This window comes from Pseudochaenichthys georgianus, chromosome 17, assembly GCF_902827115.2.
Source record: "Pseudochaenichthys georgianus chromosome 17, fPseGeo1.2, whole genome shotgun sequence".
Taxonomy (NCBI): domain Eukaryota; kingdom Metazoa; phylum Chordata; class Actinopteri; order Perciformes; family Channichthyidae; genus Pseudochaenichthys; species Pseudochaenichthys georgianus.
Window position 1 is genome coordinate 30560612 of NC_047519.1, and position 27461 is coordinate 30588072.

The 27461-nt window shown below is 40.3% G+C and overlaps 1 protein-coding gene across 1 annotated transcript; it reads right to left on the reverse strand.

The window, feature by feature from the left end:
- Positions 1–1682: 1682 nt before the first annotated feature.
- emilin2a (elastin microfibril interfacer 2a) lies at positions 1683–20358 on the reverse strand. The gene is made up of 9 exons (XM_034104232.2): positions 20070–20358; positions 19162–19287; positions 16718–16908; positions 14631–16601; positions 7080–7412; positions 4733–4786; positions 3836–3895; positions 3292–3432; positions 1683–2339 (listed from the first exon to the last, which is right to left on the reverse strand). The coding sequence occupies exons 1-9, from the start codon at positions 20213–20215 to the stop codon at positions 2011–2013; spliced, it is 3351 nt and encodes a 1116-aa protein (XP_033960123.1). The 5' UTR covers positions 20216–20358; the 3' UTR covers positions 1683–2010.
- Positions 20359–27461: the final 7103 nt, after the last annotated feature.

Below are 27461 nucleotides of genomic sequence, written 5' to 3' on the forward strand. Positions count from 1 at the left end.
TGTCGGTCGTAGGAACAGAGAGACGTGTGCAGATGTGCCGCTCCACTGACATGCATCATACCTCCAGCACAAGTGTAACAGTCCCATGATAATATGTGCGAGTGAGCATTCAACATTAAAAGAGAGTCTGACTGAGACTTAACAAAAGCACAAGTTAGCATCATGGCTACATCCACTATTACCGTCATTATTTGGCTGAAGTGTTTTCACGCTGTCGCTCACATGTTTGTGTGATGATTAAGATGCGTGTTTTGATTTATTTACTTGTTCTCTTCGAAGTTTGGTGAAGTCAAATAGATATATATCTTATGATTAACAAAATGAATTCCATTCTTTCTATGAAAGTAAAGCATCTTGTGTGGAAGAATCACACTTCATCCTCTATGATCCTGGGATACGTGGTATATATAATATTGTTTGTTCTCACTCGACTGCTGTGGAAAAGTATCCGGTATATATGCTGATCATCACATTCTTCTGTCTTCGATGCCTTTTTCTTTTAGATTGTATTATTTCGTATAAAGTGTATGATCTTTCTGTTTGTTTCTTTCTATTTGAAGGTAACGCTTGCTATTTTGATTGTGTCTGACCAACAGGAATACCTTAAGTGTATGCTGTGTTTGATTTGTATAAAATGTGGTTAAAAGTATGTTTAAAGAACAAAATACATTGTTAGACGAAAAAATGTGCAGGCCTAATTAAGCTAACAGAGTGTGGCTTGTGGTCATATTTGTATTAAAATAAAGTTTCTAACTGAATACTTTAATGTTTGACACACTTTTATTGTCTCCATGAAAGGATCAACAATAACCAGAGGCTAGAGATTTCACTTTGACCTTGTAGCTCATTTGTTATATCAATGCTTTAATACCTCAGGTAATTCCACATTTGCTTTATTGAATTACACAACCAAAAACATTTCTGTTTCACTGTGAATAGAAATGAGTGTTTTTCTCCTTTAAAGGTTAACAGAGGCTGATCTGAACTGCTGCTGCTTACAGTTTGCTGTGTTGGAATATTTTAAGTCTCAGGAGTGAGGTGAGGGGAAATGTATTTTTCATCCTAACCCACTTTACATAATGACCCAAATGGGGGTTCTCATTTTTCTCAGTGCTGTTTCTGAAGCCAGCAAAGTTTCTTAGATTAAAGAGGACCTATGATGCTCATTTCCAGGTTCATATGTGTACTTTCTGCTTCTACTGGGACATGTTTCCATGCTGTAATGTTCAAAAAGCTTTTTATTTTTCTCATACTGCCTGTGCTGCAGCACCTCTTCTCACCCTCTATCTGAAACCAGAACCCAGTCTGTTCTGATTGGTTAGCTGGCTGGCTCTGTTGTGTTAGGCAAGTGACATCTCAAGACCAATCACGTACATTATGTTGGAGAGCTAGCCAATAGAAGCACCAGTGTTACATTATGATGTCAGTATGGCGCAGAAGTAAACAAAGGAGTCCAATGGAGGCGTTTCAGTCAGGGGTGGGGGGACTTTGGGATTGTAGCCTTTGCAGACCAGTTACATGCACAAAAGCCTATACTATATAACACACTACAGGAAAGGGGAAATTCCAAAAAGCATAATAGGGCCCCTTTAATAAAAAACATGTGTAGTCATGGTTTGCCCATCCCGACAGCATGATTTTCAGCTGATAGGTTAAGCATGTATATTAAGACTGTGAGAAGGTTTTGTTAAAATAACATTTTATTATTTGTTATGTTAATTTATAAACACTTATTTACACAAGACATTCACAATAGGTACAAAAAGGCAACTTCAAATATATTAGAAACAAATCCTGCTTCTTGTTTTCAGGTATATCTGGCAAATGGCTTACGAAATGCAATGTAATGACTTCCTAACTGAACTTATAAGTGAGGATCTTCACACGGCGGCTCTGCGTGGTAAATCACAGCAAATCAGTGAAAAAACTCTGCTTCCTCTCGTCATTTATTTCCTCCAGTCCTTATGGGATCAAACTGGTCCTTGCTGTTTCGGCCCAGCTGAGCTGCAGCTATGACTTGTGCTGCGGTGCATAGAGGAAGATGGCACTGAAGGTGGAGAGGGTCTCCCGGGCCCCGGTGGTGGCCAGCCGGCCCCCGGTCCTCACGACGCCGACACGGTCTCCTTTCCTCAGAGGCAGGATCACGCTGAAGGACACGGACCCCCCGCAGCCACAGTCTCCAGTCGGGGGGGCCCCGTGTTGGCCGGACCCTGCAGAGCTCTGCAGCCGCTGCACCCTGCGGTTAGACACGGACAGAACGGCCTCCACCCGGTCCCCCCGCTGCGCCGTCAGCAGACCTGAGATCAGGTATCGGCCGTCCAGAGGGGCGGTGAAGATCCCTGCAGAGTGGGGCGAGTGGGTGAGATCAATGCGTGAGTCACATGTTTACTAATGTGTGTTGTTACTGTGCGTCCTGTTTTTCAGCATGAAGTGAATGAGGTTAAACAGTTTGTCAAAGATGTATTAAAACAATAGTCAGGTGCACATGAACATTGAAACAGATGTTGCTTTGTGTCATTATCTTTCATGTTCATGTGTCCAGAGAGTATATTTAGTATGGTAAGGAAAATAACTAATTGAGTTTGTACATGATTTTATACGCCTCGGGGCAAATATCTACCAGTTTTTAGATAATGTGAAAATTCACACTTTTAACAAGAATTCCAAATCAGGTTTATTTTTGAAATGCTTAAATTGGCTTCACTGAGTACCTGTACATGTGAGCTTATCTTTGATTCAACTTGTTTATGATTTAAAGATACCAAATACTTTAATGTGCTTATTATAAACCGCAATTTCACAGTTAGTCTTTGGACACAGTTTTCGGCACAAACTAATGACCTTCACATTTTAAAGATAGGGAACAAATCCAGTCCTTATCCCTTAAAAATATGTACTCAAAGGTTTATCGCAGGGTTTCTTATGATTTGTCAAATCAAGTAGAAGTCTTCCAAAGTACTTTTTGTATGAGCACATTTCTTTGACATCAAACTCGAAAGATATCCTTTTTTGTAACATTTGATTGTATTAACTGACTGATGAACCTCATTTCATTCAATTACAGAAATTACACTTAACCAATCCAAAAGACAATTGAACTAAAGCCTGTTGAAATTAAGAGCTGTGTAACTGAAGAAAATCTCAAGACAACACAAATGTTGAAGACAAAGCAACAGAATTTATGTGATATGCAATTGGATTGTTTGTTGGTCTGACATGTACCCAACAATATCCATGCAAAGTGTTCTAATGACCCTGCGACACATTTTTCTAGGTGTTGTTGTTGTGTACCTGTGTGTGGATTGTAGTGTCCTCCATCATTGACGATGACTCTGTTGAAGCGGATGAAGCCGAACTCTCCAATGAGCGGCTGCTGTGTGAGGCCGGCAGAGAAGGAGAAGGGCTCCTCGAAGCCACTGCTGGGGGCCGAAACTGATACAAGAAAATGCATGCGAGTCAATCTCTGTCTCATTTCAAAGATACATTACTCACTTTGTATACAGTCACTAAAAAAAAGACGTGATATTATCTGTTTATTGCAGGGTATAGACTAAGGTACTGTAGGAAAATCAACAAAATAATGTTGGCTTCAAATTGTATTATCCGGACGTGTACAGAGAATAATCACTATCATACAAAACTAAAGATAATACAAATAATCATACTTTGTGATTAATGTTCAGATGATCGGTTAAGTATTGTCTGATAGTGCTACAGTGGGTATTGTGTCACAACAGTTAGCTTTTAATTCATTCACAAATCCTTTATTTGACCTAATAATTTGTTTACTTTTTCTTTATCGATGCAGTGACTTATTGAGAGGAGTGTATTTTACCTGGTGATATAACGGGAGTGTGTTGCATCGGGTTCCAGGGCATCTTTGCAGCTACAGGAACTACAAGGTGTACAAATAAAAGTGTTAATTATGTATTACCTCCTACAGTCACAGGTGTGAGCTGCCACGTCTATCTTTATATATCTTTCATTAAAATGTGTCTATTATTATGTTTCAAAAAATAGAACCACTGTATTCCATTGAGTGTTTTTGTTTGCCTTTCTGAGTCAGTGGCTGAAAAGAAAAAAAGACCTTTGTTTCAGTGACTTTAGCTGTTTCCTACTTCAGTAACTTTCTTCATCATTACCAAATCTATTATTTGCCATGCATCGCTACAGAGGAAGACGAGCTAAAATCCTTCCTCAGTCCGCCCACATCTCCTTAAAGCAAACGCATCCAGTTCCCACTCACCCACACTCTCAGGCTACATATTATTCACAACCTTTTCCAATTTGTCTTGCACCGGTGTAGCAAGGCAAGGCAAGGCAAGTTTATTTATATAGCACCTTTCAGCACCAGGCAATTCAAGGTGCTTTACAAAAATGAAAGACATTCAGATAAAGGCATTTAAAAACAGTAAAAGATAATAAAAGAAACATTAAAACAAAAACAAAAAATTAAGAAAATGGCATTTAAAATCAGTCATTAAAAAGAAAAGCTAATAAAATAAACATTAAAAGTTACAGTGCAGTCTAAGATATGAATAGTTCAATTATTTCAGTTCTTGATTTTTTATTTATTCTCAGAACCTCCCTTTGGAAATCCGAACATTTCCGTCCCGATTGTTAATTTAGACTGATTGTTTTCACCATGTTATGCTCGCATGACATCCACAATCGGACGCTATTAGAAAGGCAAAGGGTTGTAACTTGATGATTAACTGCTACAGTACGTTACCTTGGCGGCTGTCTGATTGAGGCGTGAAAGATGCAGGCTGCAGAGGAGGATAGCCTGCATTAGAAATAAATGACAAACACATCATGTTTTATCATCATCTGAGGTGGAAGCGAGGGAGTGCTGGCCAGAGGGAGTTGTTTGGTTTTCCATCCCAACATTAATGAGAAAACACTGTGGCATAGAGTAGCAGAGGTGTAAATTAGAAATAAAAACAGGTTGTAAGCTCGACTGCATTATTTTGGATTTATTTGTGGCTTTTTGAATGATGTTGATTTAGCTGTTTTCCAGGGAAATGAGATGAGCAGATACGGTCCCTACAGTTTCCTCCGAGGCTTGAAATGAATGTGCTGTTTGAGGTCCACACAAAACCAACAACCACTAAACAGACATTAAACAAACCAATCACAAGGGTCTACAGCCCTGTACAGAATAGATTGTATGAAAACCTGCCTTTCAATGCTGAAAAAGTTAAAACGTTCATGACTCGTGAAGATTTGCATGAATTTCCAAGTTCAGTTCTCAGATTAAGATTCTTAACCAACACATTTTTAAATTGTGTATTTCAAATCTTCTCTCTATTCTTTTACATTCCGAGGATAAATCAGAGCCTGCGTTACATTGTTTGATATTATCTCCTAATCATTATCTGCAGTTCTGCTAATTCAAGCCAGATCTGGCTCTGTGAGTATCGGTTGGCCCCAGCAAAAGACTTTAGCATGCATGGATGACACAAACACCAAAAAAGTACACGGATAATTAAACCTCTTTTATAAGTTCCATATGTGAAAAATGGCCCGATTCCAATTGTTGTCATTGCTGACGCAGTTTCAATGAGCATATCTGATGTGACTGTGAAGTGACAGCACTGTTGACAAGAGGAAGAGACATATATTATGTCACACATGTGGTAATGCTGGCTGAGACTCAACTCCATGGTGCCAGAATGATCACACTGCCATAAAATATCCTCCTTGTCGTGGAAGTAATGACAGATTCTCCCAGACTCTGGAACACCCTGCCACTACACATCCGACAGTCTGATTCCATAACATTCAAAACCCACCTCAAAACCCACCTGTTCAAACAGCATTTTCTCTATAATCTGTACCCCGTGTCCTTTTGTGTCCTTTTGTAGTCAATTTCCTGTTGTTTGTCTTGTCTTACCCCGGCTGATACTTCACTAAATCCACTGTTTTAATTTGTAAGGTAAAATTGTAAATGTAAATTGTAAATCTGTAACCCTGTAAGGTGTCCTTGGGTGTTTTGGAAGGCGCCCCCCAAAAATAAATGTATTATATTCTAGTTTTAGCATCGATTCATTCAAACAAGTAGACATCAGATCTGGATAAAGGAGTTAGATTACAGACTCTGGACATTGTAGCGCATGAAACCACGCCCTAAAGAGTGCTTGATTAAATACCCTGTTAAAAGCCCTAGCAAAAAAAGTTATTGAGACTGATGACGACCTTGAATGGTATCGAATGATGTCTTGCATTGATTGAATATCGTGAATATTCTCACTACAAGCCTCCAGACACATCTCGTCTGTGATTTCAGCTCCCAGTCCTTTCTCCCAGGCTTCCCTAAATAAATCTGAAGATGTATCATTATGGCTCTAAAACATACTGCGAGAACAAATCGACCAACTTGGGAAGGATGTCATTGCCAACAGAAGATGTAAGGCTGCATACTGCAGGGTTAAGTCTTTATATGATGATAACATGAGTTTTGAGACCTAATGTAGGATCCATCAGATAATCAAAACACGATATATATATATATATATATATATACGAGAATAACCTGGAATGACTTTCCTAAAATTATAAGATAACACATTTATAATCTTGCAAAGTGCACTCAATTTCACTCACAAAAATCGCTGTGGTTTATTACAGATGATACGGTGTGAATATTAGTGTGGCAGGGTTCTCCCTCTTTGTGCAAACATTACAAGTCAATACATTATATTTAATATTTACTAAGTGAATGTTTAAGTAAGTGTTATTAGTCTGGCTTCTTTTCATGACATTGCTATTGTGAAAGGACGTAAAGGGCAAGCCTGTTATTATCATTATTATTATTATTGTTGTAGCAGGTAATTTATTTATTTTGTGACCCCTTTATTCTCTGTCCATTTCCACTCGTACATACCATTAGGCATGTCCTCATCTTTATATGCACTGTAAATTCATTTAAAGCATTAGTAAATCAGGTGTTCTGCCATGATCCATGTGGAACTAAAACTAGACTTAAAGCATATTTGTTTGGAGTTTACACATACTTATACAACTCATAAAAACACATTCATATTGAGCTGCCGATAATCCCCACCCTCAGTCCTCACCTGGTGCTCCAGCAAATCCGTTGACAGGCACGTTGGACGAGTCCTCAGACTCTCTGCGGACCGTCACCCTGCGGCTGTACCCCGGGGGTCCGGCCTCGCCCGTCTCCACCACCGGCCGGACAGGGACCAGGGGGGGGACGGGCGGTCCGCCGGGCTGCCGGGGGCTGGACGGGTGGATGGGCGAGCTGATATGTATCGTGTGCCTTTTGGGCTGCAGCGGCTGTCTGGGGTTGGACGGCTGCGGCGGGATGATGAGAGGGATGTGGATTTGTTGGATTCTGGTCCTGGTTGAATCTGGCTGAAGAGCCGGCCTCTCTGGTCTTAAGGTCATTCCTTAGAAAGAAAAAGAAAATGACAGAGTGGCAAGATCGTAAGTATGTCAAAATAGAAGGGAACTGGGAGAAAATTATATATTTGTAACTGCCTCGTGATTTAGATCTGTTCCACAATTCAATGGGTTCTTACTTGGCCAACAACACAATCTTTCACCAAGTTTCATGAAAATCAGGCAGGTAGTTTTGACGTAATCCTACTGACAGGCAGACAAAGAAACAACAAACCAGCTAAAAACAACACCGCCTTCTTGGTGGAGGCAATGATTACGGTTCATTTTCTGCCCATAAACCATACTGTTGCCACCATCTGGTCACAAGCATTGAGAGTTATAGAAAGGGCTGTAACTGCACAGGCACTGGCCTTCAATTAACTTTGGTTGTTTACAAATCCAACTTCCTCTCTCACATCCCTCCCTTCTCTTGTGAATTCTCCTTTAACGACTTGAATTCTGATGACAGGCCAAATTCGACCTGGCTTTCACGGCACCTCTGAGCGGTTTTTTTCAGCTGGTATCATTATTACCCTTCATAAAAGCAAAGCAGGCGGGCTGTGTGAGTTTTAAGCAACGAGAACCATCTGAACGGAAACCGATTGGCTGCCTGCCAGACCCCCCGGGGGCGCAGACATCATCTGGGCCTCCGAGGGGAGCGAGAGACACTGGGATACTGTCCTGGGGACAAATAACAAAAATAATTACACTACCCGCTTTGTGTCTTAAACCCAGGTGTCAGGCGGATTGTGTCCAGCCATATTTAGAATTCAGTCATGAGGTTTCTACATAAAAAGGCTTGTTTGATGTAGCTGTGTCTGCAGTGCTGTGCAAACCCTGTGGGGGGGTTGGAGTACATGCAACAGGATTACTGTAATGTCACTCAGCCAAAGTGCTTACATTAAGGAAATGACCACTTAACCCAAACGGTTATTCAGCCAGATTTGGCAGAAAAAGGCTCTGATCTTCGAGGAAGTGCTCAAAGAATACAAACAACACAGATTATTCAAAGGATACAACAAGTAAATGATCTAATGTAAACAGAATTTAGAGATAACTGTTAACTTACGAATGTTAATCTTAAGAAAAGATATCAAAAATCTTTAAGGTTAAAGGGGGCTGTAGATATGAAGGTATAAGTGGCAAAGAGGTGTCTGCTATAAAGTCAACTGAGACATCTGTGTGAATATGATTGGATGTTGCTGGTCAGCTGATATGATCAGCTGTTTTTACGATAGTCCATGGAGGCTGAAGCATGAGCGAATGTAGCTGCCTCTAAATGTGGCTTTTATGGGGAAAACTTTTTTAAAACTATGTTGGCCCTCAAGGATAATGTATACATATGTTAATGTATGGCACATAATGTAAACACAACATTGTTTTATTACAAAAAAACTCTGCAGGGTACTTTGACTTATTAATATTGAGGTCTACTTTTTCATGGTGATTTCAACCGTGTTTCATTGTGAGACTTTTCTCTGTATCCTCATCTACTGATAAAGAACACAAAACCCAAGATACTTTGAAGTAGGGGATATATCAATAGTCAGTGTATTAACTCAAGTAGATAGCGGTTGGCAGTCTTTATTTCCGAACTATGGTTTTCGGACATACACTGACTATAACATAAGTATACCTCACACAACCCCACTTCAAAACATCCGAACTACCTTAGACATAGTACTGTTCCCAAGGTCATGAATGAACATTCATTTAATTACTTTTTAACTCTTTGAAACATAGTAATATAATAATGTGTGTGAGTTCTGCCACAGCCAATAACATTACGATTAATAAAAGTTAACTCCACATTCAAACTTGTACTGTGGGCGAAGTGATGAATGGAATTACCTGCAGCGATGGTATTACATTAGTGTCTGCCTATTACTCCGGATTATGAAAGCCACTCTGTTCTTATCAAATAAAACATCATCAATTATCAACAAAATGACTCCTTCTTACTGAAAGTGATACGACAAGCCACTCAGAAACCACATGTATAATCAAAAACAAATTCATCCCAGCAATCATGTTGTACTGAGATAATCAGAAATCTCTTCCTCATTTCCTCCCTGCGACTCCTTCAGGACGTCGGTTGCCTGAGTGCATATTTCCCATGAGCTCTCAGCCTGTGTCTCACTAAGGGGGCAACCACAAAAACACACAGATGGGGGGGGAACACATGCAAACCAGTGCTGGTGCAACCAAAAGCCTCACCAAAACCAGATGTTGTTGGTCAAAAGCAGATTGAAACACAGCTGGGGGAGGGATGCTGTAGTCACTGTTGCCTCCACACATTGGGGTGACGGTGCGTGAGTGTTCAAAAGTGTCTGAAAGCGTGGAGGAATATTGCAGCAGACAGGCTGATCATGCGATGGAAAACGGTGTCAAGGGGCACAGCAGGGTGTGGTACCATTAATGCATCACTCACACTCTGAACATACTTTTATTTCTCCTACGCACATGGACACCATTTCATCCTCCACCTCATTTTGCTGCAGTGATATTAATGATGGGAGGTGGAAATTGTGCACCGCCTGGCAGACTTTGGGGACTCCCATTGTGTATCTGGGTCCTTTCTCCTCTGAAGACTTCCAGATGGGCTCAAGGGTCAGAGATGGAAACACCTCACGCCGAGGCCCTACAGATCTCTGTAGGGACGCTGCTGCAGCGCCTCGCAAATCCTGGTGCGGACTGAATATATACAGTGTGTGTTTGTGGGTGGTGTCAAGTTCAATTTTCCATTATTTTACAGCAGACAGCCTTTGGCTTCAACAAGCCTTTGATATCTTGTTTTTCTTGTACTCCCTGATCACGGTGGACAGTTAATCTTACTGCCTGTCTTTTCTATATAAAGCCAGAATGATCAATTGCAAAGCATTGATCCATGAAATCAAAGCCTTAACGTTGTCCTCGATTGGTTTTGTTTCCTTTTCTGAAGACCTCGTCTGTTGATAGACAGGACAAGATGGAGGGAAAAGAGGAAAAGGAGTACTCTGGCATTCTTGGAAGGACACATCGGAAGAAAAGAAACTGGACAGAAGAGCGACGAGGGAGTTGAAGGAGAGCAGTTCAGAGATAAGCAGGAGAGAGGAAGAAACCGGGCTCGACTGGGATCACCTCCAAAACAAGGAGGAGTAGAGAAAAAATAACATCTTGAGAATCAAATACGAAAATTGAGCACAAGAAAGTGAATAGGTCCCCATCTGAAGGAGGAACAGCATGCTCAAACTCTTTGAAAAGCAAAGCATTTCCTATTTTATTATCATGATTTCACTTATGTTGACGTTTCCTAATAATCCCTATTAATTCTGTCCACTTGAATGCCTTAAAGCCCCACCTGCAGAGTATTAAAGTCACTGTAATGTATCTCTGTTTAAGTTTTTAACAATGCAATTAGTCCCTGCTGCTTAACCACAACTCAACAAGCAGAGACTGCAGCAGCTGCTTTGGGCGAAGCAGTGCCAGCACTTTTGCCTCTAGAGTCACACACTTCCAATCAGCAAGTCATATTGAGTAAGGGCAAAGCTATTCCTGTTCCTCTTTCAGCTATGTTATTACAACACCTCGTGTGTTCCCGGCCTCCTCGAGGTCTTCATGTGACCGAGGAAAGACTACGAGCTCAAACGGAGAGGAAACATTTCAGTAGGCGCTGCTCCACCACCACACCCGAAGAGCTGGCAACTTTTCATCTGCATTAAGACTTTCCTTCCAAACTTGAGGAAATAATAAATCGTCATGCTACCTCAGCCACATCATTTACCTCCCTCTCTCAAGGGATTTAGGATAGAGACTATGAGCTCAAAGAGAGAGAACATCATGATCTTGCCCTTTTAAGGAAGAGATTGACATTTTGAGGACTGTAGTGTGCAGACATCTTCTCATCTTTGCCGAGATGAGAAGATGTCTGTGCAGTGAAAGACTGTAAACAGGAGGAAACGGCTAACCTGGCTCTCTCCTAATGTAATCAACACAACGTAATACAAAAACAACGTTTGGACTGGAAAAGGACTGGCTTATCTAAAGCCAGTTGAGTAGCACTTGAAACGATTGGCTCTATGAAACCTGATGTACTTTATGATTCTGTTTTCTTCAAGGTTGTGTCTTCCTGGTCGAATGTACTTATTGTAAGTCGCTTTGGATAAAAGCGTCAGCTAAATGCAATGTAATGTAATGTTTGCTTGGGGAAATGTTACCGAAAATATATCACATGTTCATCAGAAAATGTAAAGGAATACTTCACACAAATAAATTATAATTTGTATTTAAATAACTCATCCTGTGTTTCTACAAACTATTCAATCAAATGTTGTTTTGCTAGCAAGCCTCCTCAATAAACAAAGAATCAGAATTGACAATTGAAGTAAACAGGGTTATGGTTTTTCTATGAAAAATATATCAAACATCAGTTTTGAAACCATACTTACCAAAATGACTTGCATTTTCACTAAAACCTTACTATTTGTACACACTTCCACATCAACAGTCGTCACACAGACAAGTATGACGCCTAAGCAGGTATACAATCTAAGTGGGAGTGTATTTAATAGTAAGGTTTTAGAAACAATGCATGTCATTTTGGGGCTGAAGTATTCCTTTGAGCCAGGCAGTCATTTCCCTTTTCTAGCCTTTATGCTAAGCTAAGTTAGCCGGCTCCTTGCAGAAGCTTCATACTTAACATACTCAACTGACTCGTCTAACTTTCACCAAGAAAGCTAATTAGCATACGACCTAAAATATCCTACATTTAAACATGCTCACTCAAATGAATATCTGGTCTAATCGTGGGCAGATGTGCGGTGTAAAGTTACATGTAGGGAAATCACATCAAATAGTTTAGAAATGAATGCAATGGCAACTATTGGTCTCTCTTCACCACATTGGCTAACCTCTCCACCCTCTTTTCTCTCCTCAGGTCCCTGTTGGTCATTGTTTTAGACAATGGGTAGAGAAAGGGAGGCTCCAGCGATGGGGCCCCACTGATGACATCACAGCTGAGGGGTAGACTTGAGCATCTGGTCCTGGGTGTGGAGCTCTACTTCTCCATCAAGACTAGCTCCAGCAGTGAGTCAGGGCCCTTAATGAGGACCAGACTCCACTCATGAGGCTGAGGTCACCCTACGGGAATCTCTGGAGACTGGTATGTGTACATGTGTAAGGAGAAAGACAGGGAGGCGGGTGTATTGTGTATGAGCCTGCGTTTGTGTGTGTGTAATGGGAGTTTGAGGTCTGCAGTTTTGTGGTATGAGTAAAAAAGCGATGTCACGGTGCATGAGAGAAGCCTTCACCGCTCAAATTGTTCATAAAAGGGAGTGGATGAATCAGTCCGGTGTTCTGACATTTATATAAAGCAGCAATGAGGCTCAAAACAGTTCCTGTAAATCATCACAGCCGTCACCCCGTTGACCCCGGCATTTAAGAATTTAATTCCTCATATAAAAACAGGGGAATTCTTAGGACAACATGAGTCTAAGTCGCAGGAAGTTTCCAATGTGGGCCTCTGCCTCTTGGTGCTGGGACATATTGAATGACATATTCAAGGAGGCCCAATGAACCGGTGTCCTCCCTCTCCGGGAAATACCCTGTGGCCATTCATGGGATCTGATCCTCCTCTCCAAGCCTCCATGTAAGCCAAGCTCGCAGAGCGCATTATATGGAGGATTATCTTCAGGAAAAGTTTGTGTTTACACAGATGTTAATCACACTTGATAAACTTGCTGGAAGTGAGAGAGGAAGCTGCAAAGGAGTGTGTGGATTTACTCATTTGAGAGACTGGCTATAATGTGGGAGTCTATAGACTTCTTCGTGGTGAAGTTGTGTAATAATCCATATCTAATTACTGTTATGAGGTATATCTTTTTCGACCATACTGCACAATTATAGGTAGAAGTAATAAATATCATTGTTTGCTTTCGTACTGGGAGTCAGAGGAAATTTAATATTAAGCCACAGCCAGGAGCAGGTTGGTTTAGCTTAGAAAAAGATTAGAAACGGGTGAAAATATCTAGCCTGTCTGTCTATAGAATAAACTCTTCCAAAGTTGTGCACATTAAACCAGTAAAACTTTATGCTTTTCTACTTCGTTTTATGGACAGATGAAACCAAAGCGTACAGAATAGACATAACGTATTAACAGGGGACATGCTGGCGGTCAGATTGTTGTTATGGATAAAGCAAGGCTAGCTGCTTGCCTCTGTTTTAACACTTCATACTAAGCTAAAATAACTGGGCGCAGGCTGTAGCTTCATATTGAATGAACAATGTGGTATCTGTCTGCTCATCTAACCGCAAACAACACAGTGAATACGCGTATTCGATTAAGTGACGCCTGCGACATAGTTCAGGATCAGTCCAGTAAGCAGATTCTCCAAACATAATTTAATTGTGTAAACTATGAAACATGGTGCAAACAAAAGTCAACCTTGTGATATCTCACTTGGAAGAGAAGGAGCCATTTGTCTTACCATCTTATTTATTGGAATTATGCATGTGGATGTGCATGATCGATAAATATATAATTTAAGGTCCTTCAGAACATAATTTATGTTTATTAGGAATAAGTCTTATACATCTTCTTTTTAAACGTTTAATCCAGTTCGCTTTGTCTGCACAAATAATTGTGATATAATTATAATTTTGTGTGAATTGTGTTTGCTGTTTTGTTTGTTGCGACTGTGTGTATGCCAATGCTAATAAAGAAAGAAAGTATGCTGGCCATCCAATGGCAAACATAGGCCTACATGCTGTGCACTCATTTCAATGTGTTTCTTTAGGCTCTGCTCACTCCCTTACCTACCATGTCTGCAGTGCACAACTGCTGCACTCATATAGATTTTCATAAGCTCCACCTTAGCATCCAACTGTAGGGGTTGAGTCTACATTTTGAACGCTATTGTCTAACTCCCTGTCCAAAATAGAATAATAGCTAAATACCAATGCTGTACATATTAAACATTCATATAATACCCCAATAATGTGTGCCAGCTGACTGTAATTGATTCCAAACTCTGGGATCTGCTCGTTGAATATAAACAGCATGGATAAATAGAATGTGGCTTTCATTGGCTTCAACTGGGTTGTGTCACTTAAAGCCAACGCCTTGTTAGCTTTAAGTGACACAACCCAGTTGAAGCTATTTATCCCCTTAGATCATTGTAGTCACTTCCTTCTCAAGCGATTACCACAGCCAACGATTCCATAAAACCACAACAAAACTGTCTGCTCACCTGGCTCTTTGGCGGTGACGTCTTTCAACACGTGTTTGGCCATCGAGGACAGCTGTGCCTGGAGCCTCTGCATGGAGTTCTGCAGTACGATGATCTCACCTCCGTGATTTCCACAGGTGGCGTTCATCCTGCTCTCACAGTCCCGCAGACCACCAACATTTCTCTCCAGTCCCTCTTTCAGCTCTCTGATGTTGTCGGTTACCCCATCTAGCCTTCCACACACCTTTTCAAGTCTGGTCACACGTCCACTGACAGCGGAGATACCATCAGAAACACCCTGTGTGTTCTGTTTGCATTGACTCAGCTCCGAGGACACCTGCCTACTGAGCGTATCAAGCCTGTTCTTCAGCTCCTCCACCTGATGTCTGGTGTTGTCTGTTTGGACGCTGGGTACTACAACGGCCGAGGCCCAGTTGTCCCGCCCTCGACCCCCAGGGCCACTCTGCTCTGCATGGCAGCATGTGGAGTTTATTTGGTGCATATCCTGGTTGTATTTGCTTAAGGAGTCGCTTAAACCGGTAACAGCACCAGCCAGACCAAGCACATTATCTTTAAGAATATTCAATCCCTTCTGGAAATCCTCCATCGTCTTCACATGACGTTCGTTTGTGACCGAATGTCTTCCAACAACATCTTCTAGTTGCCTGAGCTTCACCGCGTTGGAATTGACATCAGTGTGAAGGATGTCCAAATCATTCCTGTACCGAGTCAGGTCCTTTAACATGCTTTCTAGACCTTTAGGTGTTGGCGATGAACTCACTGCACCTACATTTATTCCTGAGCCTGAACATCCTGCAGAGCACAACTCTCCAACAGCATTGACCTTATCGTCCAAACCTTGGAGGAGGAACTTGTTATTGTTGACTTCTGTCTGGATGGCATCCATGGAGTCACTAAACATCCCAGGGAAGGAGCTGTTGCTCATTTCCACCAGCATGTTCGTAAACTGGTCCTCCATGCCATTCAGACGCTCCTCCAGAAGCTGCCGGATTGCTGCCACTTCTTCCGAAATTGTACGTGTAAGTTTCTCTTCGATATAGAAACAATGAGTCTCTGCATTTTGCTCCGTAATATTAATGCGTGCCTCCATCTCTTCAAGGATTAGACTGAAATCATTGTCTTCCTGAGGTGCGGACAGGTGCGCCAGTTCGTTGTCAATGCGAACGTTCAAGATGCGATGAGCCTCTGCAATACGGTCAATCTCACGCCACAGGTCTTTATGGTCACTATGATCCTCTTCCTCTTCGGATGGATTAATCTGTCTTTGAGTCCGTATCGGTCCATCTGCGGCTGCCATGTCCAGACGAAGTGCCCGGATCTCCTTCCTCAGATCAGTCTCCTTGACATCCAACAGCTTGGTCAGCTTGAGCAAACCTTCATCACGGCTGTCTTCACAGGTCTTGACCTTGTCATTGCATGCGCTTTGAAGCTTGGCCATCTGTTCCTCCACTTTCTGGTCCAGCTCCTTCTTCAGCTTCTCAAATGTTCCATCAACGTAGGTCTGGACAACATCAAACTCCGCTATGGCAGGAGCCTGAGATTGAGAGGCTTGCATCAGGACGCGGATCTGTCCCTCGTGACTTGTCATGGTTCCTCTTAGGTCCTCCAAAGCGTCATCTTTGATTTTCAGTTCATTGTTAAGATCATCCAACCGGGTCACTATTTTGTCTATAGCGTTGTCTCCAACGATCCCTCCTCTAGTAGCCTGGTGACCGTCCAGCACTGCCGGGCTGTCCTCGGTGTCTGCAGCTGGAGAGCTGTCTGGCGGACGCATGTTGTTGAGAAGCGTCACCAGTATCTTCTTTGTGTCGTCTTGCAGGTCTGTGCGGAGGTTGGTGGTTAACCCTGTCAAAGCGGACTGGAGATCCTGGACTATCCGAGAGAGGCGCTGAACTTCACCTTCCAGAAGATGCACCTTATCCCCCCCATCACGCCTCGTTTCATGGTGCGCTGTCTCTCTCCGCTCTGGCCCTACAATCAGATGAAATTTGAACAAATTAATCTCTCCTCTTTGAGAAGAATGACACTTTGAAAATACGTGGTATTAATGGACAAAAACGCTTAAAGTAAAACAGAAAATGTCTTACTCTGCATGTGTCTGGGTGTATATCCAGGATTCTGTGGGTAGTAGGGCTGTGTTCCCTGAACTGTTTGTCGGTCCGGGGCTGGTTTTAAGTCTTTGCAGTCCAGACCGTGGTAACCAGGACAGCATCTCCACTCCAACTCTGTGACTGATTTGAAGGCAATCTTGTACGTGGGTCGAAACCGATTGTGGTATCTGTAAAACAGGAGGGAACCTATTTTTCCAAGATCTCAAACAAATATAAATATAAAATGGGAAACGCTGCTTTATTTCTAGGATAAATCCAGAGCCTTTTTGAGTGTTATTCCTCTATTTTGCTTGTTGTGCAACAGCTACTCTGCCGTTTCTAAAAAAACAAAACAACACTTCCAATAACAAGTATTTTTATTGGGAACTGTAGCGTCCTGCAATCATCAAAGCACTTGGGATTTTTGGATGGTCTTTGAGTCTGTCTCTGTTCATGAACATTTCAACTTTCTAGTCAAGTCAAACAGTTTCCAAAGAAACAATAGATGAAATCACTTCCGTGAAGTAGGGGTTGTGACATCGAGAACATCTGGAAAGTCGACCGAAACAATCATCCCAGCACATTTCCTAACAGACTCCATCAATGATAACACTTTTGCAATTTGACAAATGGAAGAAATGAAACTGAAAACCTTTAACATTATGGTTGTTTTCAACTGTGTTCCTTAATCTCTTCTTTACAAGAGAGAAAGCCAGAATATAATGTCATATCTTAGAAATGGAAAAAGCCAGAGGTGCCTTTTTTCTCACTGCCATCTTTTTGTCTTTACGCAGAAACGTGGAAACTTGGTCTCCTGTGACCTGGGCACATTTAGTGCTGTTGTCCTGTTTCCAGGAATCCTTTCCTCATCACAGTCTCTTGTGGATGTGTTTGTGCATAGATCACAAAGCTCGACCACAGATAGCATGTGGTGTTTCACAACTGATAATAAATCGCAAAGCTAAATATATTATAATTGCAACATGTTCCAGTAAAAATGTTATTGACTGTCTCTTAATACTTGCTGGTGTGGACACTCCAAATTACAACAAGCAATTACACCATTAGGGGCACGGATTGCTGTTTATCTAAGTTACTCAAATAAGTTTTACGTTTCAGATTGTCTGATAATACATCTCATGCACTGATCACAACAACGTTAATTCATTCCATGTGAAAGCTGCCTCTGAATACAACTAGGGGGACATTCCTTCTGATGATGTTTCCATATCAAATTGATTTGTACTATTATTTTTTATGATGTTGAAAAAGTCATCAACAGAAAATTGAGATATGTTATATTGAGGACCACCTGCATATGACAATTCAACAGCTGTGAAGCCTCTGGGAGTGTGATAATAACACATGTTTGACCACTACATGAAACTTGTGGCAGAAATGTGCAGATTTATGAAAACATATGTCAGAGACAGAGCTGCTCTGGAAACATGTTCCATGGGAAACAAGTTAAAGTTGTAGTAAATCAAAAAGACAAAATGAAACTCTCCCAATAAAATTCAGTGTCTAACTTTTTTCATTTATTTTGACGAAGCCATTCACAACCTTGGAGGTCAGCTGTCTCGTAAAGCTAACTGAGTCTGTAGTTAAAGTCTGATCATAACATGTAGTGCTGTTGTCGGTTCCAAATGCACAAACTGAATTTGGAAAGAAAGCTTTTATGTGCCCTGCTCCCCTCGCTTAAATAGCCTTCAAATACTAGGATATAAAATAAGCAGAATTGTCAGGTCTACCTTGTAAAAATAAATTGTTGGTCTCAAAGTGTTTAATATAAAAAAGATTGGTCAATCTTGACCCATAAATCTAATAGAAAGGTGCCCAGATGAATGCTGATTTTTCATTCAATGCATGATTGGCTCAAGGCTACATATTCTCAACACCACAAGCACATTAGACACTGTATACTGTTGATTGGTGTATTTCTATAATCTTTTTCTAAGGATAGGGTAACATAAGGCAACATACGTATGATTGAAGCTAATTAAATACATTACATTATAGCACACTTTTCTGTTACTCTTGTAACATGTTCATTTTACTGAGAATCCATCTTAATACTGTTGAATGTTGTGAGTATTCGGAAGAAGATAAGTGTAGGTAGTCATAAAGTGTATCCTGGCTGAGTTTTTAACTTGAAAGATTATTTCAGGTAAATTACCAATAGCATTTCCTTTCAGCTATAGAGAGATGGAGGCTTGTCATCATCAGTTTAAGGCTACATTTCCTGTTTAACCCTTTGTCATATTGGTGGGATTTAATTTACTGTAAAACGCTGTGCATTTAGATCAGCCAACAGTTGGTCGAATCTAAATGTACAGTTTTTCTTTGGTTTAAGATAATAGTTACCCTCTAGGTCTCTCTAAGAGAAACATTTTGTATCACAGCATATCTCATGCACCCTCGACCACTCCCTGGATGCTCACGTCACTTGTTTCTGGCAGTCTGGTTGGTATGCTGGGCAGGGGGCCATCACGGGCTCCTGGAAACTCTCCACGCTCCCCTGCACCGCGCAGCTCACGTTTTTACGCACCACATAGGCACACCAGTTCCTGAAGAGGGAGGCATAAATAAACAAGAACTTCAAGATGTATACCTAGAGCTATCGAAACACGTTAAATAATTTGAATACAAATACTATACAATTAGATATTGGATTTTAAGCGATGTCGGATGACAAAAACATCACAATTCGGGGCATTTGAATGAAATGGCTTTGATTAAAGGTTGTTGTTTTTGTCTAGACTGATAGATTTAATCTTCTACTTTTCAATATTGTGTTCAATTGACCTCTTGTGCTGTTTCTATGTCTGTCAAGCCCTTTGTCATATTGTTTTTGAAAAGTGCTACATAAATGGAGTTTATCATTATTATTGCCATTTTGTTGACGCTTTACTGAGCTTTCACTATAGGTTGCGTCATTTGAGTGACTTTTAAAATAATGTTTTAGTTAATCTCTAAATAGCAAATGAACTAATGGTCTCTTGAATCTCAACGATAAGAGCAATCACTGGCATTCCTGCCTTTATCTGGATGTTATCACCTTTTAGCATTACTGGCAAACTTAAGCCAAATTTAGCCACAGGCAGATACAAGCCAGTGCATGTTAACAGGGACCATAAGAGGTTAAATCTCCACTGGCCTGAGGTCATTCCGATCAATAAGGAGTTTGGACTTCATCTCATTTGGATTGGCAACTACGCAACAACAACGTTTACCTTCAGGGGCAGTGGGGTTTAAGAAACGCCCGCGTTTAACTTGTTTTTTGGACTTCAACAAAAAAACTGAAAAGTTTAAAATGCTGTCCACAAAAGAATAAAACCCCGTAATTTACCTGTTTCTGTGTCTGTGTACCGGTCCAGTGTATGCAGCTCCATGGAACAAGTCATAGGAGGGGGGAGACCCATAAGTGAAGTGAAAGTTCAAAAACAGTGAGAAAACTATCCACCGCCAGTCCATCGCTCCACTTCTGGAAGTCATACTTTAAAAACGCCTCAAAATAAATAATCCTAACCTCGAAAAAGAGGGCTACCCTGTCAGTTTAATGTGCGAGGATCCCAAACACCACAGCCACATTGCCCCAGTGACTGATCAAACTCCAAGTTTGGGGAAGTCCACTTTCACTGCAACTTCTTTAGAATGACGCGTTTGGGGCCAACACCCTCCTCCCAAAAATTCACGGGAAAAAAACTCCCCAGCTTTAAGAAGAAAGTTGTATAGATCAAAAAGTGCCTTTGTTTTATAGTTCAAATGTTCTTGTTATGTGTTGATCTGTTTCCTTTATTTAAATTATGCTTTTGTAGAGGATTCTGGCACCAGAGACGATTTTGTATACAAGTTGATTACTTCTTTGTCTGCCCACTGCCACTAATTCACACCTCACTGATGAACATAACAGGATAATGTCTCCTGAATGTAACCTCCAGAGTTGGAAGAGGTGTGTGCAGTGGGATTGATGATATTCATGGCCAGGGATAACAGAAGTAATCTACATTGGGTCTGCTCTGCTGCTTATTGGAGGAATATAAAGTGTGCAATCTGTTCCTATTGCATTGAGTTAATCTTTTTTTCATGCCAAACTGAGCAATTTGCTGAGCACAATCTTAGTGAGGTGGGAGACAGAAAGTAGCACGTTAGTTACACTAGAGTTTCAATTCACAGCACTCTAGGCAGGAATTCATTGTCAGTGCTTTAGTGATGTGTGGATGTGTGAGGAGGATGAGTTTCCAAGCACACAAATATATATATATATATAATATAATAAAAAAATATTTTAGGGAGATGGCCTTAGGCAGTATCCTCCCGCTCTTGATTCTGTCAGTCAACATTAAATAAACAACTCCGGGGAAAAGATTAGGGATAACAAAGTCGAAGATTGAAGAGACAGAAAGGGAGATTAGGACTTGAAAAAAACAGGGTGTAAATTCACATTGTAATGGTTATTCAGAGGGGATCTGTTAAGCATCGTGGAAGCAAATGTAAATCAAACATGTGGCGCCCTCTTCAAACAATAACCTTTCACCATTGAACAATCTATTTTTCTGAACCTGACCAACCCTTCCCAAAATAAGATTGCACTATTTCATCAGGCTGCCTGCAGAAGGCCAGCCAATTGGGAGATGCTGGACTTGGTTGTGCAAGGTAATGAGGTCTGCAGGGATTTCATTTATCAACATGAACATCAGAAACACTTGGTTCGTCATACCTTAAAATACTCTAATGAGATTATTGACAATTGTATTGATTTGTTCTGTTCATTCCCTCTCACTGTCTTATATTTACACATATTTCTGACCTGTACATCAACCTGATTATTGGCAAACCCTAACATCTACTGCAGGCTATTGAGACAAGAAATTGAAGGTTCTTAATAAGGTTATGAGTCAGATTTGTATCTATTTAATGTATGGCTGGTTGTTTATTCACCAGAAGAGGGCAGCAGAGCAGCACTAACGAAAGCAAAACTCCTTCCTGTAGTCATGGCAATTTCTTTCCAAAAGTGAGAAAAGAACATTTATCACTGAAGAAGTATGAGTTTCCACATTTTCGCGGTTCCATCACCTTGCCATACTATGTTCATGTCAGCTTCCTGTGCCGTGTTATGCTCTCTGAATTCACCATCCTTTATTATTAGTATACATTTTAATTGGAATCATGCTTTCTCTGAGCCTACCTCATGATCAACATACTACCTTCATGTATTTCTATTATACATCCTTTTCTGTCTTTGGTTATTTAAATTGATATCATAACCGTTAATATTTTACAATTATTGTCAACAGGTGATCATTTAGATTTTGACAGAAAGTCACAAACAATGCCACACAATGTGTTGCATTGGAAAAAGCCCATACTATGTATTCACTATACCTATTTTCCATAATGACCGTATGAAGTAACATACCACACACCTATATGCTCAAGTTAAATATAGTCCATAACTATGCACCCTGACATTCTAGCAAAATGTGAAGTGAGATGAGTCATGAATGAAGGAAAATACCCAGCCATCTCTGGTATAGTTTAACAAAAGAAAACACCTTTTTATTTCTTCAATACATTCAGGGGACATTTCCTCTTGCCACCTCTCTCGGATCGATTTCTTATTTTTTGACTTTGCAGAAGTTGGAGGCTGACTGAAATTGGAATAAGGTGCATTGAATCAGGGTGGGTCCTTTGTAGGCACCAATGCATTCGTCATTGATACATGGACTTTGCATGGCCGCCCCTCACTAATACTGCTAAAGAATCCTTTACATGTGGCAATGCACCTATAATAAATGTGCAGAATCACCTTGGGGATGGGTATTCATCGGGAGGCGCAGTGGTCTGTGCGTTTGATCATCAGATCAAGGGGGCGTTGGGGAACTCCAGTTCGAAACCCGCTCCCGCCCCACTGCGTCAGGCCGTTGTGTCCTTGGGCAAGACACTACACCCGAATTTGCTCCTGTGGGTATTGTCCACAGTAGATGACCATTACATGTATGTATGATCTGTATGTGTAATGTGTATTTGTAAAGCGCTTTGAGAGTAATTGATAAAGCGCTATAATAAATAAAAGGAATATTATTATTATTATTCAAGGCTGATACAGCAAGGCAATACAAAGCAGGTTTTTCTTCAAAACCAGTTGTATTCTGTATTGTAGAACCCTTACATTACTAATGCTCTGGGACACAATGCTCCATATTGTGAACCATCTGAACCATCGACGGAAAGTTAACATGCTCTTGTAAACATTCTTATTTTACAAGACTCTGGCTTTTTTTTGGAAACCCAGGTAGAGTGAGATGTGCTGCAGAGATCGCTTTCTTTTGGCAAGCAACAGTTCTGCACCACAAGCATCACAGCAGGACACTGCTGCACTTACGGTGACTCAGTGGGGGAACCAAGGCATGCACACACCGACTTTCAAAGTGGGGTCAAGCAGCTGCATAAAGGGGATTGTTACTTCAGTTCAACTTCTTTCTGTTTTAGCCCCACCCACTAAGAGAGCATGAGACATGGTGTTTTGACCAGATATTACCCTTTCATTCAGTCATTGCACAACATTTTTGAGCTGAAATATAAAAGAGAACATTTTCTTTTGAAGCTCTGCGACAAAAGTAAAGTCAGATTGCAGATATTTTCTTACAGATGCAGGATTATTTGTGCTTTTTAGAAACCATGCTACATGAACACACATACATCATAGCACCATGAAGCAGTTAAAGACTCCTTGGTCTTATTTCATGCTGTTACACCCACTCTCAGAGGCTTTTTGAATAATGTGGCGTAAAAGAAACCGAAATGATGATACCTCAGAGAATCGGTTCTGCCAGTTTGTCTTTCACCATTATTTAAAATGTATCCCTCCTCATCTCTGCTCTCCCTTCTTGTTCCTTTTGCTTCCCACAGAAAAAGAGACTAACATCGCTGTCACTTTGTAATAGTCTACTGATCGAACATAGCACCGTTTCCATTATGGGTGGCACTCGCTTTGTGCGATTTATCTTTTTAGGTCATTCATTGGCATAACGCTGTGAATGACTTCAGGTTGGATTTTTCTTGAGCTGATCAAAAAAGCATACATGTTATGATTCACTACACTGTCATGATCAGAACATCAGATTAAGAGAAAGTTCAAACAAATGGCATGCTCAGGGACAGACATGGAGACAGACTTGGAGACAAAGGGAAACATGTTGCTATATGTCACCCACACACTAACAAAGTGCCCCCTGTGATGCTCATACATGCTGCATGACACACAGCACATTAGGAAAGCTGATTTATTGGTTGTAAAATGTTAATATAGCTATACACCCGTTCTAATTAAGGCTGTGACAGACTCATCACCTAAAATGTTAATGAGGAGAGATTGGGTCTGGGCTGAGAGGTCTCAATGAGCAAATACAACAGATGAGCTGAATCCACGAGACCCCCATGCATGCTAATAAGAAACGCTGGAGGCATCTGAGATGGGTTGTGACCATTCGGTCATAGCGTAATTACATGAATGAATAACAAGGTGCAAATTAACCATTGTGAGAGTGAAAGGGAGTGATGAATATAATCCATTTTTAGCCTCAGCCAGTCTATATCTGTAGCCTACTGTCTTTTTAAAAAAAAAAAAGACAGTAGGCTCATTAGGGGTGGAGCAAGTTTTCTTATTTTTATATCTTGGATAAAGTAAGATAGAGAGTTTATGATAATACTGCCCTAAACATAAGTGTCAGCACTGAGAGAGCACAGACTAATTATCTCGTGTGGCTTTCAGGTGCACCTTTCTGGGAGATTAATGGTAATGTTGATCGTGCACTGCGACTTGAACACCAAATCATCAGGTTCCTGGGCAATCTATCCACTCTAATGATGATGGCATTTTTATTTAAACAATTTTAATGATGGTTTACTTATTTGCTTTTTTACTTGCCCCAGCTGAAGAACCTCATGTGGAGATAATTACATTAACGATGGCTGGTTTCCATGAACATGAGCCAGTTGTTAATTAGACACACCTGTTTGAAAAGTCAAGAGTGTGTGTACTGTAAGAAAAAAAGGTCCAGCTAAAATGGATATTCATTTATGGTGGTGTTGGTCAAGGTGGAGCTAATTTGAACTATTTCTCTCAATTTTGGGTGACTTATCAAGAAAATACTGTATACCTTGCAACATGCAGCTTTTATGTGATAAAAGTGTTGAATTAAAGCCTCAGTGAATTACAATACTTGTGTACTTTGCTTTATTATTTTATTCCAAAGCAGATTAAAGGGAATAAAGCATGTAATAAAAAAGCATGCAATGCACACAGCCCAATCCCATGAATACTTTTGTTTGCAAAAAAGTTGCATGAAATCCACATACTACTTTTTTATAGAAAAGTCATGAATCCTTAATGCTGCCATTTCAAAAGCAACACAGTTTCTCAACTAATTATTATTTCATTTTTGTGAGTTCTCTCTGGAGCAGTCTCTCAACCACCTGCAACTTATTTTAATGACTCACAGCTGTGAATTTGTGTATCACTGCACAATACAATAAACCAACCAGAGCATGATCCAGTGCCCATTAACACCAACTTTGTGAGTATTTCATAAGTTTTTACTCAGTGTTCTTAGCATAAGTTCTGGAAAAAGTATTCCAACCTTTTACATGCTAAGAAATAGTAGGCTATGTTGATTTAGTTGTTGGTCATGGGTGGAAGAAGTACTCAGATATTGTACTAACCCTTGTAAAAGAAAGAGAACCAGAGTGTAGGAATACTCTGTTACAATAAAAAGTTTTGCAATCAAAATGTTATTCAAGTAAAAGTTTAAAAAGTATAAGCATAACAATACACTTCAAGTACAATAAAAGTACTTATTTTGCAGATTGGTCTATTTCATAAAAATATATATGTACATATGTTTTGATAACAATTAGTAATGCATTTTGCTTTATATTTAGCTGGTAAAGGTGCAGCTAATTTGAATTACATTATATAGGCCTACTGCAGGACCATAGCTTGTGAATTTGACTCCAGGTGTGAATAAAGTCTTATTTAAGAGTTGACTAGATTTCACATTATTAAACACAATTCGCAAAGTAACTAAAGGTAACATAAATGCAATGGTGTAAAAGTACAATTTAACTGAATTGTAGTGGTATAGAAGTAGGCCTACAAAGTAGCAAAACATGTAAATACTGAACTTAAGTACAAGTCTCTCAAATTGTACTTAAGTACAGTACTTTACTCGACGGGGGTTGGGACAGAGGCACACTGTGCGGGCTGTAACAGGCCGTATATCTCGCACCCTTTTCAACATGGCGGGCTATTTTCACTCCAGTTTAAAGTGCTGTTTCTGTAAAGATGTTTGTTATGCTAGCTAACTCATGTGGCTAATGTGGCACTTTATAAGCAAGCTGCAGAAAGGTAACTCATGTTGTTTGGGGACGGCTTTGTGGAGGAATAATCAAGTAGATTAATATCAAACCGGAGACTTTTCCATCCTGCTTTCCAGCTTTGGGCGTCTGCAACCTGTTGGAAAAGACCCTGATGATTGCTTCACTTCAGCATGCTAAGGTGAGTGTTTGCTGTTTATGCTAATCTGATGCTAACATGCATTTTAGAAATGAAATGTTGGTTGTGTTCTGTCACAGTGTTTGTTTGCTTCTCAATATCAAGTTAAGAGGCCAAAGAGCTGCTGTCTTTTTGGATGTGGTTTATGTTTGTTGTGCTTATTTCTGCTGTGCCTATACATGTGAAGCTATGTACAGCATTGGCATCCATGGTTGTTCACGTACAATCCCTGCTGTGGTGTGGACTGTTTGTTTTTCTTCTGGTTGTTGTTCAACTTGCATTTTGCGCTGTTATAAATGCCTGTGTTTTTAAGGTGTACATTTACTAAAGTACTGTCCTTGGCCTACTTTACTTGAGTATTTTCTCATTTTGTTACTTTAAAATATATGGGCCTTAAATGGGCCATTCTTGTACTTCTACTTTTGGTACTTAAAGTATATTTAAATGTTAGTTAATACTTTTTCCACAATGTTCAATTCGTTACATTTACTGAGTATTTTTAGACTGTAGTGTTGCAACTTTTACTTTAAGTAAAATAATTTGAGTTCTTCTTCAATCTCTGTAATTTAATCCAATTCTTCTTCAAAGCTTCAATCATTCAATCTATTAGATTGGTCTATAAAATGTCAGGAAATTGTGAAAAAATCGATCCCAGTTTCTCAATATCCCTGTGGCTATCTTTGTCTTTTCAGTCCGTATACCTTCAAAAGTTCAGTTTAATATGATCTAAAAGCAGGAAATAAAATAAAATGTGAGTGTCTTGTAGAGCCTTATTTTGTATATGGCTCAACATGACTATTGTCTTCTACACTTTCAACTCACGTATTGATTTCTACTTACTGCAGTATTGGCTACATTGAAAACTCAACCTGGCTTTTGTAACTCAAGTCAAAATCACACATTTTCTCCAAGCACTTCACATCATCTACAATATTTTCACTCAGAGCAATAGAGTTATTTGAATCCTTTCTGCATATCTCACAATTACATCTACGTCTTGTTCACTCAGCTTTTCTCAGTAGAAGCATTAAGCCTTTATCATGTACTGATGGTCAACTGGTGCTCATCAATTCTACATAACCTTTCATAACAAGACATTGTGCGCTTCCTGCCATGAATTTGTGATATGTGTGAATAATCTGCTGCATAGCTGGCGTGTCTTTGCCTGCTGCCGAGTATCAGGTG